General features: G+C 36.3%; 1 protein-coding gene across 5 annotated transcripts in view; it reads left to right on the top strand.

Moving 5' to 3' along the window:
• pard3ba (par-3 family cell polarity regulator beta a) overlaps positions 1 to 4,251 on the top strand; it is a 168,281-nt gene extending 164,030 nt beyond the window's left edge. For all 5 annotated transcript variants that reach the window (XM_065254167.2, XM_065254164.2, XM_065254166.2 and 2 more), the window contains one exon: positions 2,486 to 4,251. In XM_065254167.2, coding sequence (XP_065110239.1) covers positions 2,486 to 2,819 — 334 coding nt within the window. In that variant the 3' untranslated portion in view covers positions 2,820 to 4,251. The remainder of the gene's footprint in view (positions 1 to 2,485) is intronic.
• Positions 4,252 to 19,818: the final 15,567 nt, after the last annotated feature.

The following is a 19,818-nucleotide window of genomic DNA, read 5'->3' as shown; positions in this document are numbered from 1 at the left end:
CGGTCTATACACGCACACTTCTGCTTGTAAGTTACTTTGGCAGGTGAACTTGTGTTCGAGCTGAAGTCATGCTTTCACAGTGAGCTATATTAAACGTCAAACACTGCTTTCATGAGAACTTCACACACACACACTGGTTGTACACAGGATTTGACGTAACGGTCCTAGTGTTGATTTTTTTTAGAGGTTGCAGGAAGTTTGATGGACAATAGATGGATGCAGTTGAATAAATAATGTAGGGTATAATAACCCTTCATTATATGAATACATTAAAGCCTGCAAATAGTTACATATCTTACAATGTGACATGCCGTCGTTTTTATGATGTGGTTTTAATGACCACAAAACATAAGGGTCAATTTTTTTAAAAGTGAGATTTATACGTCATCTGAAAGCTGATTAAGCAGTCTTCCCATTAATGTATGGTTAGTATATAGGACAATATTTGGCCGTGATATCAAAAATCTGGAATCTGAGGGTGAATAATGATTACTAATGATAAATACATTTGCTATAAATTATATATAATGCTCTCTCTCTCTCTCTCTCTCTCTCTCTCTCTCTCTCTCTCGTGCTGCGGTGACGCGATAAGCGTCTGGTCCGAACTTTACTTCCGGTTTCTGTTTGTTTATTGGTCTGACTACTTGCTGAAACTGAACCCTTAAACAAATACCTCGTCAAAAATAACAAATGTTTTGGGTTCCTATGTAATCTATGTGTTGTTTATTTTGCTTGTTATATAAATAAACTACTTTACAAGGACTTTGTTGTTATTTATTCTTCGCGGAGTTTACCGGAAGTTACGTGATGACCACGAAAGCCGCTTGTTTATGTTGTTACTAATGAAATGGTCTATAGGAAAGGAAATTTACAAAATATCTTTATGGAACATGATCTTCATTTAATATTCTAATGATTTTTGGCATAAAAAATTAATAATTTTGACCCATACAATGTATTGTTGGCTATTGCTACAAACATACCTGTGCTACATATGACTGGTTTTGTGGTCCAGGATCACATATATTAGTTAAAATGTATTTGTCACACCAGAGGATCATTTAAACTTAACTACTGAGTAGGGATGCATAACGATTAATATATGGCAGAATAAAAGTTTTGTTTACATCATATATGTTTGTGTGTAAACTGTGTATAATAAGTATGTACAGTATATATAAATATGCACACATACATGTATAATTTTAGGAAAAAATATATTTATATATAATATAAATATAATTTTAAGAAAAAATATATTTATATATAATATAAATTATATTATATTTAAAAATATTATAAATTATACATAAATACACAAATGTATATACACATTAGGGATGCTAAACAATTAATCGTGATTAATCGTTAGCAGAATAAAAGTTTTGGTTTACATATATAAACCAGTGTATAATAAGTATGTATATATATAAATATGAACACATTCATGTATAATTTTAAGAAAAAAAAATGTATATATTAAGTATTTATATATAATATAAATTATACATAAATATACAAATGTATTTACACATGTAAACATTTCTAAAACATATACATGCATGTGTGTACATTTATTTATACAAAGTTATTATACACAGTTGACACAGATATATGATGTAAACAAAAACTTTTATTCTGCTAACGATTAATCACGATTAATAGTTAAGCATCCCTAATACACATGTTAACATTTCTTAAATATACATGCATGTGTGTCCATTTATCTATACAAAGGTATTATACACAGTTCACATACACATTTATGATGTAAACAAAAACTTTAATTCTGCTATACATTAATCGCGATTATCCTACGGGTCCGCATGGCGAACGTAGTTTCAGGCAGCTTTCTTGACCGTATTACAGTTTCATATCACTATAACTGTAATAACGGACTAACAAAAACAACATGACGGACGATTTTCCAAGGCAATAACAGCGCTGTTTAGAGACGCACAGAGGTAGCCAGCTTTAAAATGATGTTTTGGAACACGCAAAAGTGCCGTAGGATGAGACTCTGAAGAAATAGGACGAATCCCTTTAAATATCCCTTTAAATATATCATGCGATCGATGTCTTGAGGTGTGGTAACCGTAGTATAAGCGGAATAATTGACGAAGGGCCGTTAAATTATTATTAAAAAATAATGCAAATTTTTTTTTATAATTCAATGGCCCGTTGTCACTTATTCCTTACTTAATCGTTATGCATCCCTACTACTGAGACAGAACAGTGATTAAAATGGCGAAAAACTTCAGTCACAGCACCCACAGTAACATTTCTGCACATGCATTCATATAAAATTGACCTGGAATTTTAATGTTGATTCAAAAAAAGAAGTGAATGGGCAAACGCCGTCGCCAACTACATAAATGCAATACTTTTGTATGGCACCCATGATCTTTTAAGCATCTGCATGTGATTTTAATTTTATAAGTATTTATTCATATCTCCATGTCCTCATATCTTTTCTGTTTCACAGGAGAATGCATCCGGAGGATTACCCAAATTCATCCTATGAATACCCCAATCAAGGGACCCATCAAGATGACTATCCACCACGCTCGGCCCGTTTGCCTGTACCTAGAAACGCAGACGGCCCAGCTGGTTACTACCCGTCATCTCAAGCCCTACAGAAAGGTCCCATCAGGCAAGATCTTCCTTCCTCCCCCAATCCCGGAGCCAGAGCGCCACCGCGATACGATACACTGAGCCAGGGGAACTATCGCACGGCCAGTCCTGATCGCTACGGGCCGTACGATGATGAACAATACACAGATCCTCGACAGAAAAAGCCCATGTTAGGTGCAGTCTAGAAGGTTTGATTGTGAACTTTATCAATGGGAGGCCATCAAAGATCAAATCATTTCCTAGAATGCGCAACATGGCTACAAAAAATAGGTAGAGTAAAGAAAGTAAGCTGGTTTATGGATGTCAGACATTTTAATAGGTTCATTTTTATACAGTTTTAATACATTTGATGGACGTGTGTGTACCATAATCTTCTTTAAACTGGAGTGCATTCACATTCGCACAGCTGCAATAATGCATGTTGGGTTTTTTGTATATATGTTTGTACGTATGTATTTAATTCACAAAACTGCATAAATGTTCATATGATGGTGTGCTGTGGTTTGTATAGCCATTTTCTGTGAAGTTTACCCTCCTGGTTGTGTGATGTCTCATTGTTTCTCTCTTTCAGTTGATAACATATCAATAGTTTCTTGCAATATTATCAAAAACGCCCCCTTGTTTTATTATTTTCCTCCAGAGCGTTGATTAATATTTTGGGTGCCTTATGTAGTTTGAGTAGGGGGTTTATAAATAAGTTTTGTTTAACAGAATCAACATGTACTTTGCTTCGGTATTACTCTATATTTACTACTGAGGCGTGTCGTCCCACAACACTCCATTAACTTTGCATTTGTTTATATGTTGTGAGGCCCAATGCTAAATGCCTAAATGTAAACAATGAAACTGAAGAAGGGAAGGTTACAATAACAGTAGGACAAACAGCAGATCCCGTATCAAAGTCTCAAAAAACTGTTACGACTTTTGTCGTCACTTTTCTTCTTTTATCTCAGGTGAAGTTACATTCTTTGCATTTCTTTTTCTTCAGTTTTTTGGTTATTGTTATGCTACAGTGTGCTCTTTGAAATGCTGCCCCTTAGGTGCAATAATATACTTCAAAACGACGCTTTCTCAACCTTCTCATATTATGTTCGGACGAGTAGTGTTTTATAAATGTGAATCACGGGATGCAGCGATGTCCTTGCTTTGTTAGAACAGAGAAGCGATTCAAACACGTACACATTTTTTGCTAAACGTCACTTTACGAACAGTTTTTGCACATTTGTACACATCTTAATGCCTGAATGAAATGGTTTGCTGTAAAACAGACAGTTTGACGATGAAGATGCTGTCTGATCTCTGTTCAGGAGTACATGAAGTTTTGTGTTTTTAACTATATTTTTTAACCTTATAGTCAAATGCTACTCTGATCAATTAATAATCTTTAGTTAAATCAATTTTGTATTTGTTTTGTTGCTTATTTTATTTCTCATTTATATATTACATTTCTATAAAATTGTACGTAAAATCTGCTGTGATCATTTACTCAAAGTTTTTTGTTATTCTTTTTTATTTTTGGTCAGTTTTTATCAATAATGTCATATTTAATGATATTATTTTTGTTTCCCCGGATGTTGGTCAGCATTAATTGCCATGTACATAAAAATCATGTTTATAGATCACAGATTAATGTCTTTATTTGTTTTGCTTTTATGCCATTTAAAAGAGTAAATTATTTAACATGAGTATTATAGTGAGAATATCTTGTTTTGTTGCAAAACTATGTTATACAGTACATGCTTAATGTAATAAGGCAATATTATAAGTAATGAGATCATCTGGACCCATCATGCTCTTCTAGAAACTTGAAGCTCTGTAATTACGTTCAAGCACGTTATAGCAAAGACTAAGTAAGCATACTTATCTACCATTACTGATAATTACTCCTGTTGATTAGCACTAATTCATCCATCTCTCAGTTATGCTATCGAGGGCCGTGCTCAAATTATTACAGCCTAATTTGCCTACTTGGCATTAAAATGTTTGCATATATTTGGAGAGAATTTTTAGTTGGATTAACCCATGAATAGGGAGAAAATAGGGAGAACCCGTCTTTAAAGGGATACTCCAGCCAAATATTAAAATTAACCATTTCACCCTCAAGCCTTCCGAGAAACATATGCCCATTATCTTTCAGACCAACACATTTGTAGTTATTTTAGTAAATGTCTCCCTGCTCTTCCTATAGAAAATTGGGATCAGGGAATCCACACGGCTCCAAGGGGTTAATAAAAGTCTTCTCCAGGTACTCAAATGTAAGAAAAATATCCATATTTCAACTTTATAAACGGTAATAGCTAGCCTCTTAAAGAGGTCTTAACAATAACTGTCCATGTTTATTAATGCAAATGTTTTAAACTGTTGAATATTACAAACAACTGAATATTATGTTACTGACAGTTAAAATAACCTTAATAGTCTGAAAACGGCATCCATTTCCACACAGACAGGATCTCATTTATTAAACTGTGCATAGGATTCTTACTAAAAGTCTACGTACACACAAAAGCCAAAAAATATTAAGACTTATAAAACAAAGCAATGTTCCCTTTCTAAATCACAGATCACCTGCAACTGTGCGTACATGAATCATCCTCAGAGACCAACCTTTGCGTGGGAACTGCCGTACACACGTTTCCAGTCCAGTTTTGTGCGTACGCACGCTTTATAAATGAAACCCCAGATTCCCAACAGAATCCGTAAGTCGAATCCCAGTCCATAATGGCCCAAAGGTCCGCCTGACCTCTCATTTCACATTTCATCTGCTTGTCCTTTATAGTCATTACTCATTTATTTCAATTACGTCCCTCCTTTCATTTACGACTCTGAAACTAATCTTGCCAGTCGAGTGGATTTCACTCATTTCATTACACTGTCATTATGAGACTCCAGTGAGACTCAAAAGTCCATTATCAACAGACCCTTAGAATGAACCTTTATGCATTGAAACACACTGACCTGCCCTTCACCAGCCATACATGTAAGTACTGCACATGAGCGATAGACACGCCTACGTCATGCAAGAAGAGCAAATGTTATTCAAAGTAGGGATGCTAAACAATTAACCGCGATTAATCGTTAGCAAAATAAAAGTTTTTGTTTACATCACATATGTGTGTAAACTGTGTATAATAAATATATATATATATATATATATATATATATATATATGAACACATTCATGTATAATTTTAAGAAAAAAATGTATATATTAAGTATTTATATTTATATATAATATAAATTATACATAAATATACAAATGTATATGCACATGTAAACATTTCTAAAACAAATACATGCATGTGTGTACATTTATTTATACAAAGTTATTATACACAGTTCACACACATATATGATGTAAACAAAAACTTTTATTCTGCTAACAATTAATCGCGATTAATCGTTAAGCATCCCTAATTCAAAGTCACGCATCCTGGTTTTAATTCAAGAAATTAAACCAAATTACCAGTTTTAAAAAAACTCATTTGCATTTTTGGTTAACATGCTGTTATGTAATATTAATATATAATAAATTAATAAACTAATTTATATTTGTGACCCTGGACCACAAAACCAGTCATAAGTAGCATGGGTATATTTTTTTAGCAATAACCAAAAATACATTGTATGGGTCAAAAAATTTATTTTATGCCAAAAATCATTAGGATATTACATAAAGATTTTTTGTATATTTCCTACCATAGATATTTAAAAAATGTATTTATCATTAGTAATATCTATTGCTAGAACTTGATTTTGGCAACTATAAAGGCCATTTTCTCAATATTTTGATTTTTTTTGCACCCTTAGATTCCAGATTTCCAAATGGTTGTATCAGCCTAAACTAACATAACCATACATCATCTGAAAGCTGAATAAATAAGCTTTCCATTGAAGTATAAATCAGAAATGCATCTCCTTATAAAGTCCGCCCACAAACATGCTGTAGTAGTATAAATTATTACGGTACATGTACAATCAAATATATTACCAGTTACATTGGTGTCTTATATACTTTAAGGAATCAAAAGATCAAAACCCTGCTACCTTCGAAAGTCATGCTTAATTTAGACCAATACTGCTTCATCCACAGCCTGACCTTCCGCTGTTTACTGGTTGGTTCGGGTCATTCGACGGTGACGGCAGGTGTTTTGTTTGACAAGAGCAGCGCGGGCTACTCGTGCCCCACATTTCAGGCCCCGTATCGGGTTCCTGTATCATGATAAAAGGAACGTTCCTATTAGCTTAGTGCTAAGAGCCGTGGCCACCATCCAAGAGATGTGTGTCTAAGACTCACTGGATTGGCATTAGTCGGGAATGGTATTTTTCCTTTTGAACTGGCATGTAGCTTATTATTCAGTCTTATTAATCTTACATTGTACATGAGTACATTTGATGCATTTGGCAGATGCTTTTATCCAAAGCAACTTAAAATGCATTACAAGGTATGTGTGTTGCTTGCTAATCAAACTCACCTCTGTGCTGCTAGCATAATGCTCAACCAATTGTGCTACAGGAACGCAACCATGGTAGAAGTACGGCCATGGTATGTCTATTGTATGTGACATCAAATGTAATGTCTTCTACATGAATTTTGGTGCTAAATCAACTCATCTCATGGCAATTTGTACATATTTTACGAGGTGGCTTATTCGTATACATTTTATACGACCACATTCTTACATTATTGTATGATTTGCCTTTCCCCTGTGAAGTTGTGGTTAGCGGTGGGGTTTCGTTATTGTTTTTTATGATAATCGTGTGATCCTTTGCCGATCATGTACCCCTCTCTCCACATCAGTTCTGAAATATTTCAGTAGACTGCTCATAATGACTAGTCCAGAAATAACAAGTTGTAAAAATAAAGAAATATTGACTTATGTAAGAGATTCAATTGCTACTCTTTGGTGAAACACATGGTATTGTGGCAATAATTTAAAAGCAGGCGCTTTATGAACACGACCGACACGTACGTCTCCATGCCTTTAATTAAATCATAATTCTTGGGGAAACTCATAAATCAAACTGATGATCTCTGTATCTCTCTTTCAGTCCATGTTTTTGCATTCCAGAATTCTCAGTTGCCGGGTATACGGTTACTGTAGAAACCCGCACGCCGATCCGTTGAGAGATTCCAGATGGAGAATTCCAAACAACCTGGTGTGGAGTCAAGGCACCGCCGAGTACGAAGTGCGATGTGTTCAGACGCAAAACACCCGTCTCCATTTAATAGTGATGCAGATGATGGGAGGATTCATTAAGGGCTGAGAAATTTTTTCCTCTTGTTAAGACGTGCAATTATCGTCTAATTGAGACTGCCAAAGCGTAAATAAACTCCGAGGTCACACTTGCTTTTCCAATTTCCCTTCGGGTGCATTCAGATCTTGACCGATCTCGCAAATTTGATTTCACGATTCGCGCTTGTTTTCTTCTCCAGCTGGCAGACAATTGGCCGGTCAGGGGCGGAATTGTGTGATTTCAGGGCTCATTTCCCAGACATTGCCTAAAAGAGACTTTATAAACAGCTTGGGAAAACTACTTTGCATTTAACGAAACGTCAACTCTTGATATTAAGCTCCTGAAAGAATTGCTTATAGTAATAACCCAAACAATTGTTGACGTACAGTAAGCATAAAGGTTTACAAAATTTCAAACTATTTAAGTAAAAATATATTTTTATATTTATATTGTATATAATAATGTTGATGTATAATATTTACATTATTATATTTTCTATAGTATATATTATTGCATAATATATATTATTATTATTATTATTATTATATACAGTATATTATATAAAACATTAATATATAAGCTATATTATTTTTTCTACACAGTTAATGCATGTTATAAAAGATCTTCACACTTTGTTTCATCTGTATAATTTTTTTTCCTTTTGTGCATAAGTAAAGTTTTTCGGTTGTTATTTAGATGCTTTATGAAACCATACAGCCTAACAAATTCAATTATAAGAACTTTTATTTTTAAGCATATTTAAATTGCATGCCAAAAGTTATCCAAAAAAGACTGTAATATTCTTAAATCCAATTGTTTGATTGTAAAGACATTTTTTGTGTAATTATGGGTTCACTCATGTAAAAAAGCATTGTGATGGAAAACCATTTGGCAGGAAACTATTAAAATTAATCTTGTGCAATTTTCTTTCCTGCGGGTTTATTATTGCTTTATCTTTACATTTTGTAATATAAAAGCAATTAATGATCAGGAGCTTATGAATTAGCATCTGTTGCCTGGTAATGTATTTCATGTACCACAAACTTGTGGGGAGCAGCAGTCAGTCATAACAAGCCACAGTGATACTCATCCATCCACTTACACTCAACCCCTCCACCTCCTTCACACACACACACACACACATACACTCGACCCCAATCACCCGAAAACCCCGTGACAAACAACTGCTTGCCCTTCTCACACACTCCACTTCTCCTGAACAAACTTTCCATCCCTCCTCCATTCCTCAGGTTTGGGTTACCACCTCGCCGAGCTCCGACGACCCATATCAGCCGGCCTCACTGGACGCTTCAGTCCGGATCTGGCACGGCTCACCGTATTCCAAGTTCCACCCATACAGATCTTATTTATTACTTTCCACAGTCATCATCAGTTCTAATCATGCAATTAAAGATTTTTCCTATTGGTTGATGTTTAGACTTACTATTCGCTTTGAGTTGATATGGGATAGCCTCCACTATCACTGCGACCCCTGTGTTCTGTATATGAGTTTAAAACAAAATTCAAGCTCCATCTTCTCTCTCAGTCTTTTATTATAATTATTTGATTTTGTGTATCTTTTTTATTCTTTATCTCTTTGTAAAGCGTTGTGGTCAACTTCTATTGTGTTTATTTGTGGTATATAAAAAAATGAACACTGTAAAACATATGCAGCATTTTTGTTGAATCAACATATATTTTATGTTACTTTAACATAAAAAATTAAGTTTAACAAGTTCAACTTGATTTTATAAGTTATATCAACTTTTCAAAAGCCCAAACTTAAAATAGTAGGTTGAGTTGACCAAGTTGATTTAACTTCATGCTGCCTTTTTTATTTTTTACAGTGAACTGAAAATATACAGATTGAAACATTTAAAGAGAGTTCACCCAAAAATTCTGTCATCATTTAATCACTCACAAGTTGTTACAAACCTGTATAAATTGCTTTGTTCTGCAGAACACAAAACTGATGTTGTCAAGTGGTTTTGGAGAACCATAGATTTCCATAGTAGGAAAAATTCTATAATGGTCAGGGGTGCAAACAATCAGTGTAGTGCAGGATAAGTCATTATTTTTGGTCAGGTTTAACTGGTGACAAAGAATATTATATTAAAATATCTTAATCCTAGTTTTCTGCTATATGTTGGCAAAATTGACATTTAGGTGATACACACACTGTAATTTTTTTTGTTGTTGAATAAGCTCAGATTTACAAGTCATTTCAACTTACTATTATTTATCTTGGCTAGAGACGAATTGTTATAACTACAGATGAGTTGTTATAACTTATAAAATGAAGTTGACTTTTCAACTATATTTTATAAGTTGTAGCAACTCATCTCTTGTCAAGATAAATCATGGTAAGTTGACATGACTTGTAAATCTGAGTTGATTCAACAAAAAAAGCCGCAAAGTGTTTTTTTACAGCGATGTCAGAACAAAAGGTCAAAAATGGTCCATAGCTGTAAACGTTATTTGGTTGCCTTTAAATGCCTTTACTTTACTTAAAAAGTAAAAATTGTTGTAATATTTTGTTTTAAGTTGATTAACTCAAAATTTTAAGGCCAAAACCAGGTAACTTTCTTTTTTATGTTGAACCAACAAATCTGTTTTACAGTGCAATGCTACATTTTACCATACAAAGATCACAAAAGACATCCCATCTACAAAGAGATCCCATCTACACTACCTTCACAAAAGGTCATTAATCATGTTCCCGCTCATTTTCCTTCACCACTCCCTGCTGGTGGAATGGTCTTCCTTTAGGACTCCGATCAGCCACTCGCTAACATTCAAAAAACAACTAAAAACTCATCTTTCCCACATATACTTGACAAATTGATACTGACTTCTATCTAAAAAAAAAAGTTGACAACTTATAAATTTAAGTTGAAATTGTTTAACCAATTTTTTATGTTAAAGTAACATAAAATATGTGTTGATTTAACAAAAATACATATGTTTTTACAGTGTAGATTTCATAGTTAAATCCATAAATTATCAAGTAAACTCCTGCCAAAATTGGACTCAAATTCAATTGTGGGTGATGATCTTTTAGGGGCGATTTCCTCGACAGGGCTTAGGCTACGTTTACACCTGGGCGGCTTTTTTCATAAACGGACATTTCAATCTCTCCGGTTTCAAAAATAATATCGTGCACACATATCAGTTTTCAGAAAAGTGTTAATTTACATGTACCCATGGCAGCGCTGGTGGTGACGTGGACTGGTTTTTCGTGTTGGAGGGAGGAGTTGTTGCAGTAGGTGTTGGTGTGTAGGTGTGACAATGACTTCAAAGTACTGCGAGAGCTATTCGAAATTAGACTTCTACGTGTGATTTCTCAACTCGCTCTTGCTGTACGTTGACATCATCCGTCTTTCGGTTCTTGCAGCGCCACATGAAGTCGAACACGTGCAAAATTGCTAACCTCTCTGCTCCTCGACATAATGGAGCAGCTGTATTTGCAAATACAAACACACGAAACGAGTTTGCACAAACATAAATGTGATCTTGGAAGCGTTCAAAATAGCAGTCACATGTAAACATAGGTCGCACTTTTGACGTAGGTGTGAGCTCTGGCGCATACTCTGTGACGTTGCCTGCTTAAACATCCGTTTGTTTTAGTTTACATGCAACCGAAGATTTTCAAGATCTCCACTCTGGCCGGAGTTTTTAGAAATCGGTTTCAGAGGCGAGTTCTCCATTTACGTGTAAATGAGGGGCACAAACGAAGGTAAATCTCTCAGTTTTTAAAAATAACCATGTACGTGTAAACAGGGCCTTATTCTAGTCCCAGATTAAAATGCATGTTTGAGCAGCTTAAATTCATCTTCAATCTTGTGCTGACATATTTTAACATATATCAGTGCCATTGTTTTGTCTCAAGATGCACACCAGTATTATTTTTTAGTGAGGTTTGTTTGTAAAAACTACTAAAATGTCCTAATATAACCTGGATTTATCTAAATCCTGCCCAGGTAACCGCCACTTAGTTTTATATGCAACGTTATCAGCTAGACAATTTTGTATCATTGTGCTTTTCTGTCTTTTTTGGTAGTCGACGGACTGTGGTCATTGTATGAAAAATACCTGCGTGTCTCCTTTCTTCAAAGAAAGTTGTGTGAATTTGAAATGACATGATGGTAAGTGAATGATGACGACAATTCGTTTTCTGTCTGATTGGACTTTTTCTTTAACACGCTATATCTGGCTGCCTCGGTTCCTTACATTTATCCGTTATTTTATTATTTTGACATATTGATCGTTTCAATCCCTTGACATTAGTAAGTACTGACTATGAATGTTTCACTACAATCTGTTTATCTCATGTACACAATAACTACTGAAGTTCAAGGAAATGTCAAGCTGAAGGTAACAGAACGACTGATAACAGTCATCCACAATAACACCGTTGACAGGAGTCCTCGACTCAAATCTTTGTGCTGCGCTCACACACACATCTCCCTGACCGTCAGGCGTTTCCAAGCACACCTCTCAGTGGTTAACCCGTGAGCTCTACTGGGGTCACACCAAATGAAGTGCACTGGGATCTGTGTATTTTTCAGGTCAGGGCTCATTGGCACCAGTCTGAGCACTGGGAGATGGGAGCACAGAGGAGGATGATATATGTGTCCTTCCAGCCACATGCAGCCTTCACAAATACAAATACACACACACACACACACAGGATGGCTTGAACATGGTCCAAAGCATCTGTGTAGGCTGGTTTACACTCTCGCTTACACCAGTGTGTGTTTCTGGGATTATGTGTGGAGGCGGTCAAAGGTTGCACTCTGTTCCCTGAACCACGTCTCAGATCCTCACCATGGGAACATGAGTATATTTTGACAGGAGTAAGGAAACAAAATACTCGCAGCAGCAATTCATCACAACAGAGGCGTTTGGTGATTTGCATATTGTGTTTTCAAAATAGCATATGTCAAGAAAATGTTGATTTGTAGATTTTCTATTACCCACAAATCTTTTGTGCTTTAAAAGTGGAACGATATGTCACTATTTGCATAATGTCCTTAATACAAATATAATCAAGATTACAAATAATCCATCTAAAATTACAATCTGTTAAAAATTACCACGACATAGGCGATTTAATTGGACGCACGTGCGTCATTGCGGTTACATGTCTGGATGAAATCTAACTTCTCTGTTTGTTTAATAGTCTGACTAGTTGCTAAAGTAAACTCTGGAACAAATACTTTGTCGAAAATAACAAATGTTTTGGTTTCCTGAAGATGAGGAGAGACGGCATAATGGGAGATGGTGATAATAGGAGAAAGCAAATATGGATTCCTGCCATGTAAAGTTTGGCAGCCAATCTGTATAACGTATATATTAATTTTACACAGTAACGTTAGCTCTGTGTAGTTTTTATTACGCATTACTACACTGTAAAAAATGTCTGTAGAAATTACTGTATTACTGGTTATTACTGGCAACTAGCTGCCAGTAACTTACTGTAGATTTTACATTTATGTTATTCACTGGCAACAGTTTGTTCAAAGTTAAATGAACATGAAACATTTTCAGTCTTTATCTTCTACAGTAAGTTACTGGCAACCAGCAGTATAATTACAGCAATTTTTTTACAGCAGTGTAAGGTAATTTGCTTGTTATACACTGTAAAAAATGTAATTATGCGGCTGGTTGCCAGTAACTTACTGTAGAAGATAAAGACTGAAAATGTTTCATGTTCATTTAACTTTGAACTAACTTTGCAAGTAAATAACATAAATGTAAAATCTACAGTAAGTTACTGGCAGCTAGTTGCCAGTACTGTAATAACCAGTAATACTGTGATTTCTACAGACATTTTTTACATTGTATATTTTGCGTGTTATCAGAATTAAACTACTCTAAATGAACTCTTTTGTTATTGATTTTTTGCGGGAGTTTATCGAAAGTTATGTTTGTTCCACGAAAGCCGTTTGTTTATGTTGTTACTGCTGAAACCGTTTATAGTCAGATATTACCCACAATCCCTTGTTGTGCATGTACGCAACTATTTTTCCAAATGTTTGTGTGTTGGATCAGACTCAGCATGATTCAGTGTTAAATAAGATTTGTGAGATAATAATTCTTGAACTTTTTGTAATATGAGGTTTGTGAGTTATTTTTCTAACTTTAAGGTGCCCTTTCCAGTGAAAATGTATGCTTTTTAAAAATCTGTAATTTGACCTTCACCTTTAGAGGCCGTTCACACAGAAACCGTTTTAGTCTATGTAAATATATGCTAGACGGATCTGGACAGACTAGTGTTTTCTCAGTATCCCGACCGAGAGCACATGTGTTTATAAATCGCTGTGTCGAATTAAAAATATTTCCTTTGACACGCAGCACAGCAAATGTCAGTTTTAAAACTAGTATGACCCAATCCGATGAATTTGGGGGCGGTTGAAATATTTACATATGGATAAACATAGGGCTTATATTAGCAACGGTGCATGGGAGTTAATGCACATTTAAATGCGCCTTCTGTTCGGTTCAGCTGTGCACCGTCTAGCTGTGCAACATTGATGATACTTACTTTCAATCATTCAGGAAAGAGGATCTTGGATTGTGTATCTAAGCATGCATAAAGTTGTCTTATGCTTTTTATTCTCGCAACTTTCTCTAGTTGATGATAAAGATGTTGGTTAATTGTGAGTTCTTTCTCAGTTAAATAAAGTGTGCTACAGTAAATGCGCGTGTGTGCTAATCAGTCCAGATGTGTGTGTGTGTTGGTGCAATGTTGATGTATATTGATGCATTTGGTCTGTGTTAAACCCTCCTCTCAGAGCTTATGCTGTCCTGACATTTAAATCCAGAAACACCTCTCTTTCTCTCTCTCTCTCCCTCTCTCTGTCACTCACTCACTCACTCTCTCACTTAAAGCCTTGCTGTGCTTCACCTGTTCATTACATGTCAACAGGAAGTGACAGACTGCCTCAAGCCACAGGTATTTCTCAACATTCTCTCTCTCTCTCCCCCCCCCTCTCTCTCTCTCTCTCTCTCTCTCTCTCTCTCTCTCTTTCTCTCTCTCTCTCCCCTCTCTCTCTCTTTGTCATACTTCTGTAGACATGATATTTATAGCAGTAAAGGCTAACGTCATACCACATCTGAATTTGTTTGTTTGGTCTCAGTGTTTTGTTTTCATCTTACTAGATTACATCAAATGTACATCATGCGTGTTGCCATACTGTAAAGTGTTACTGTAACTGTGCATTCAGACCGCCACCGGCGAGAGCGTCAAAGTGGCCGGAAGTCATTCATTTTCAATGAGAGCCGGCGACGAGCTCCGGCGAGCAGCGGCGCGTAGCGTCATGTACAGCGTGAGCGTCGAGGAGAGTTGAAATCAGCTCAACTTTATGGTAATGAGATATGAAACGGTTCGGCGGCAACCAATCGGAAGGCGGAAATGTTCGGCGGCAACCAATCGGAAGGCGACAACCTCCGCCTGAGAGGAGTTCAGAGAATGCAGTCGAGCGTCGGCGCGTCCACTACACCTTCTCTTTAGCGTCGTTGGGAGGGCAGCCAGAGCTTCTATTGACGCTCTCGCCGGTGGCGGTCTGAATGCACAGTAAGTGTGCAGTGCTGCTGTATATACTTTAGTGTTTCATTTATGTGCAATCAGATTTGACATTTGGGGATGCTTTTATACAAAATAGTGTTTCATGATGAGGCATCATTTATCAGTATGTCTAAATAGAGGCCAAAGTATGGTACACTTTTTATGCGTACGCGCGAGGGTCCCATCAGAATTACGTGCGCACCACCCTATTTTTGAAACACGATCACACATGCGCATACAGGAAACATACATTGTGATTTTGTCGCAATGCACATGCGCCAAATGTCTAAGTACACATACGAGTCAAATAAACCAGTTGTTCTCAAACTTTTACAGCGTGCGGGCCCCATTGTGTACGGTGCATTCCTTCGCAGCCCCCCCAAAGAAAATTTATGACAAAAACAGTTCTAAAATTTAACATTTTAAATAAACAAAACATATTAAATTACACAAAGAAGTGTTGTTGGTTAGAAAGCTTATTTTTTGGTTTAATTACACAGAATTCATGATAAATTAATGCACTTTATAAAATGTCATAAAACTGGGGCCCCCCGGCACCATCTCGCCCCGGCCCCCAGTTTGAGAACCACTGAAATAAACCAACTTTGCAAGGCTGTGCATGGGTGTTCGTTCAGGTATAAGTAAAAAACATACTATACTCCGGGCTTAAGCCCCTTCATTAACGTGACAATCGTTTAGCCAATGTTATTGTGCCAGATACCAAAATGTAGTTTTACATTTAAAATGTTTTACCTTTTTATTTGACGTTACCTATTTATTCATGTATTATTTTAGCAAACTTGCATTCACGTCTATACCAGTGATATCAAATGCTCATATTTTACATATACATGTTTTTATTAGCAATTAAAATTTTGGGCCGTAACAGAAATTATGGATTCATTTGGCCGCAAACCGATAAACATTTGTAATTGTACTGTATTTATATTAGACATTTTAATTTTATAGTATAAAAACTACAAAAAATGCCTTTGATTTCGATTTATATTTTTGTACTTTTTTGTTCTTTTTTATCAATTTTTCGGATATTTTTTTTTTTTAATTATCCATATCCATTTATGCGTAACCAACTTTTTATCAGTGTATTCCTTGGAAATCGAACTAACAACCTTTGTGCTTCTAATGCAAAAATGTTAAGTTTATTTTCATAAAATGTGTCACGTTATGAAAGTAAAATGATTTGGTGCTTCATTTTAACGGTAAGCATAGGTCATAGATAGGATGGTGTGATTGATTTTTCCCAAGAATAATAATTCTATGAGGTTTGGTTTGTACTGGTTGGCAGACTCTAACCAGGCTGTGTTATCTTATTAAGGGCTGTGGTCCAGCAATACACCAACACATGCAGACAGAGTCTACTAATGGCCAGTTTGGCAGTGTGTGCCTCCGCAATTATCTGCCTGGCTTTTACCCAAGCATACACACGCTCTGGGCATACATTTTTACTCTGGGCTTCGCTCGCACGCCTACTTACTGTAGATATGAAAACGGCAACAGTGTAAAATTTAGACACATAGGTGCTTTAATAAACAGCAGCACATCTTCTTTATTAAAAGATGCTGGAATGTTGTGCAACATTGAGTAAGTTATCGTCTTCTGATCCGAAGTGATAAGACAAAATTTTACCTTCACAATCAGTGTGAAAGGGCACACACAGATGCACACACAAGCAATCTCTAAATGGATCTTAAATGATGCCCAGCATCCTTTTTTATGCCATCCAACATCCACACACACACATAAGTGATAAATAGAGGCCATTAATGGTTACAGGCATTAGTTTTATTTGCAGCTTACAGGCGATGTTCTCGCGCGGCACTCTCAAATGAGCTGAGCTTCTAAATTATAGGACAAAGGACATTGAGCCTAAATTAAGATCCATTTACTGTTAGAAAGACAGAGATGCTGGGCAAATAAACGTAAGGAAAGAACAAGAGTTCCTGGTCGTTTTGATTCCGAAAGGAGACAAAGACGGGTGCGTTTAACAAAAGCTTCCATTAATAGTCAAATGAACTTGTCCTTATCGCATTGTTGCCATTGCAGGTGTAATTGCCTGTTATTGTGGTATTGTTGTGTCATAATGAGCAAATGCAAATGGTAAATAAGTTTTACAGAAACCGTTTTTAAGCCGTGTGAGCTTTGTGTGAATGTGATTGGAAGAAGAATAAAGCGTGGAGATTTTTTTAAACAAACTGTTTTAAATTGCCTTAAAATGTATTGTATTCTTGTATTCAGTAATGTTTATTCAGTAGCGATTCATGTCTGTAACAATTTTAAAAAAAATTGTTTTCTAACGATTAACATTTTGTATGGCTTTGAGACTTTAGGAAAAATGTTTAGGACTTATAAAAAAATAGACAGAAATGACTAGAGCTGTTATTACTGTGGATAGCATTGGCTCAGATTATTTGGAAGATATGGAAATGGAGAAATGTTTGAATCCACAAATCTCTAACTTTTAAATGCAAACTGTGGTCTATGGAAAATCTGAGCTCAGTTTGAGACATTGCTTAAACTATAAAGGAAACGTGTATGTATATTATATACTGTAGATAACCACAAGAAAAATCTGAGAAGCAGAAGGGAAGCGAGTGTCCATTTAATCTCATTGATGTCTAGGAGAATCAATGCATTTAAAAAAAAAATTAACTGTAATGTCATTACAGAGCTCCGCAAAAGCTTTTTGCTTTTACATTTTGATGAAATTAAAATATACCATCGGGAGGAATGGCAGGTGAAACAGGGTAAATGAAAGCCTTGATTGTGTCTATGTATGCAAGAGCATCCTCATTTGAATATGCATGAGCAGTTTTTCACAGTAGACATATGCTTACATACAAATGATGAGCATGTTATGTTGTTACAAAAAGGAATTTGTGTATAGTAAACCCTCCCCCATGAACTGAAAATCAAAAACAAAAGAATGCACGCTTTCATCACCATAGCAACTGAAACTGGCGATGCACACACTGACATGCCCCTCTTTAAAATATATGTGCCATGACATTCCTCATTAATGCCCCCCCACACACACACCTGTTGTACGTCTTGTGTGAATTGCTGTTTATGCACTACTTGATTAGTTGAATGTTACATTTCCGTTTACATTTTTGTCCTTGCAAAATAAAATGTGTTGCCAATACAGAGGTGTTTTTTTCTGGTTGCCAGGGTGTGGCTAAATTGTTGTCAGGGTGTTGCTAGACTTTTTTTGGCTGTTCTGGTTGGTTGGCATGGGTTTTGCTATTCTGTTGTCATTGTGGTTGCCAGGATGTTGCTTAAAGTCGCAATGAAATTGAAATGAAAAACTATATATATATTTTTAATATTGTGGTATTATTAACAAATGACTTATCTGTGAGCTTCATTATTTTTTTTAAATTCGTGTGTGCTCATAATTTTTAATCAAAAATGCAAATCTCCTCCCCTCATAAAAACGATCTCTATTCACTTCCGGTCAAAAGTATGGCAGGTGGGCGGGGTCCGGGAGAAGATCGCAGCGATTAGCAATTAGCAACACGACCCAACTTCAAACGATCCAATCAGATCTTGATGGACAAATTCAAATCCAGCCCTGCCTTATTTCATCTCAAAAGCCGTTTCATTCGGATATACGTCACCACGGGGAAAATAAGGCAATCGCTACTTCCGTTTCATGGCGACTTTAACTGTTGTCAGGGTGTTCCGGGTGGTTGCTAGGGTTTTGCTAGACTGTTGTCAGGGTGTTCTGGGTGGTTGTCAGGGTGTTGCTAGATTGTTGTCAGGCTGTTCTGGGTGGTTTCAATTGTGTTCTGATTGTTGCTGGATTGTTGTCAGTGTGTTCTGGGTGGTTGCCATGGGTTTTGCTACTGTTTTCATTGTGGTTGTCAGGGTGTTGCTAGACTGTTGTCAGGGTGTTCAGGGTGGTTGCTAGGGTTTCGCTAGACTGTTATCAGGGTGCTTGTCAGAGTGTTGCTGGACTGTTTTCAGGCTGTTATGGGTGGTTTCCATGGTGTTCTGGTTGTTGTTGGATTGTTGTCAGGGTGTTCTGGGTGGTTGCTATGGGTTTTGCTACTGTTTTCATTGTGGTTGCCATGGTGTTGCTAGACTGTTGCCAGGATGTTGTTAGATTGTTGTCAGGGTGTACTGGGTGGTTGCCATGGGTGTTGCTAGACTTTTGTCAGGGTGTTGCTAGACTGTTTTCAGGCTTTCTGGGTGGTTTCCAGGGTGTTCTGGGTGGTTGCCATAGGTTTTGCTAGACTGTTGTCATTGTGGTGGCCAGGGTGTTGCTAGACTGTTGTCAGGGTGGTTGCTAGGGTTTCGCTAGACTGTTGTCAGGGTGTTTTAGTGATTGTCAGAGTGTTGCTAGACTGTTTTCA

Source organism: Paramisgurnus dabryanus, chromosome 4 (assembly GCF_030506205.2).
Source record: "Paramisgurnus dabryanus chromosome 4, PD_genome_1.1, whole genome shotgun sequence".
NCBI classification, from domain to species: Eukaryota; Metazoa; Chordata; class Actinopteri; order Cypriniformes; family Cobitidae; genus Paramisgurnus; species Paramisgurnus dabryanus.
Note: the sequence above shows the minus strand (reverse complement) of the source record. Positions and strands in the feature narration are given on the sequence as shown.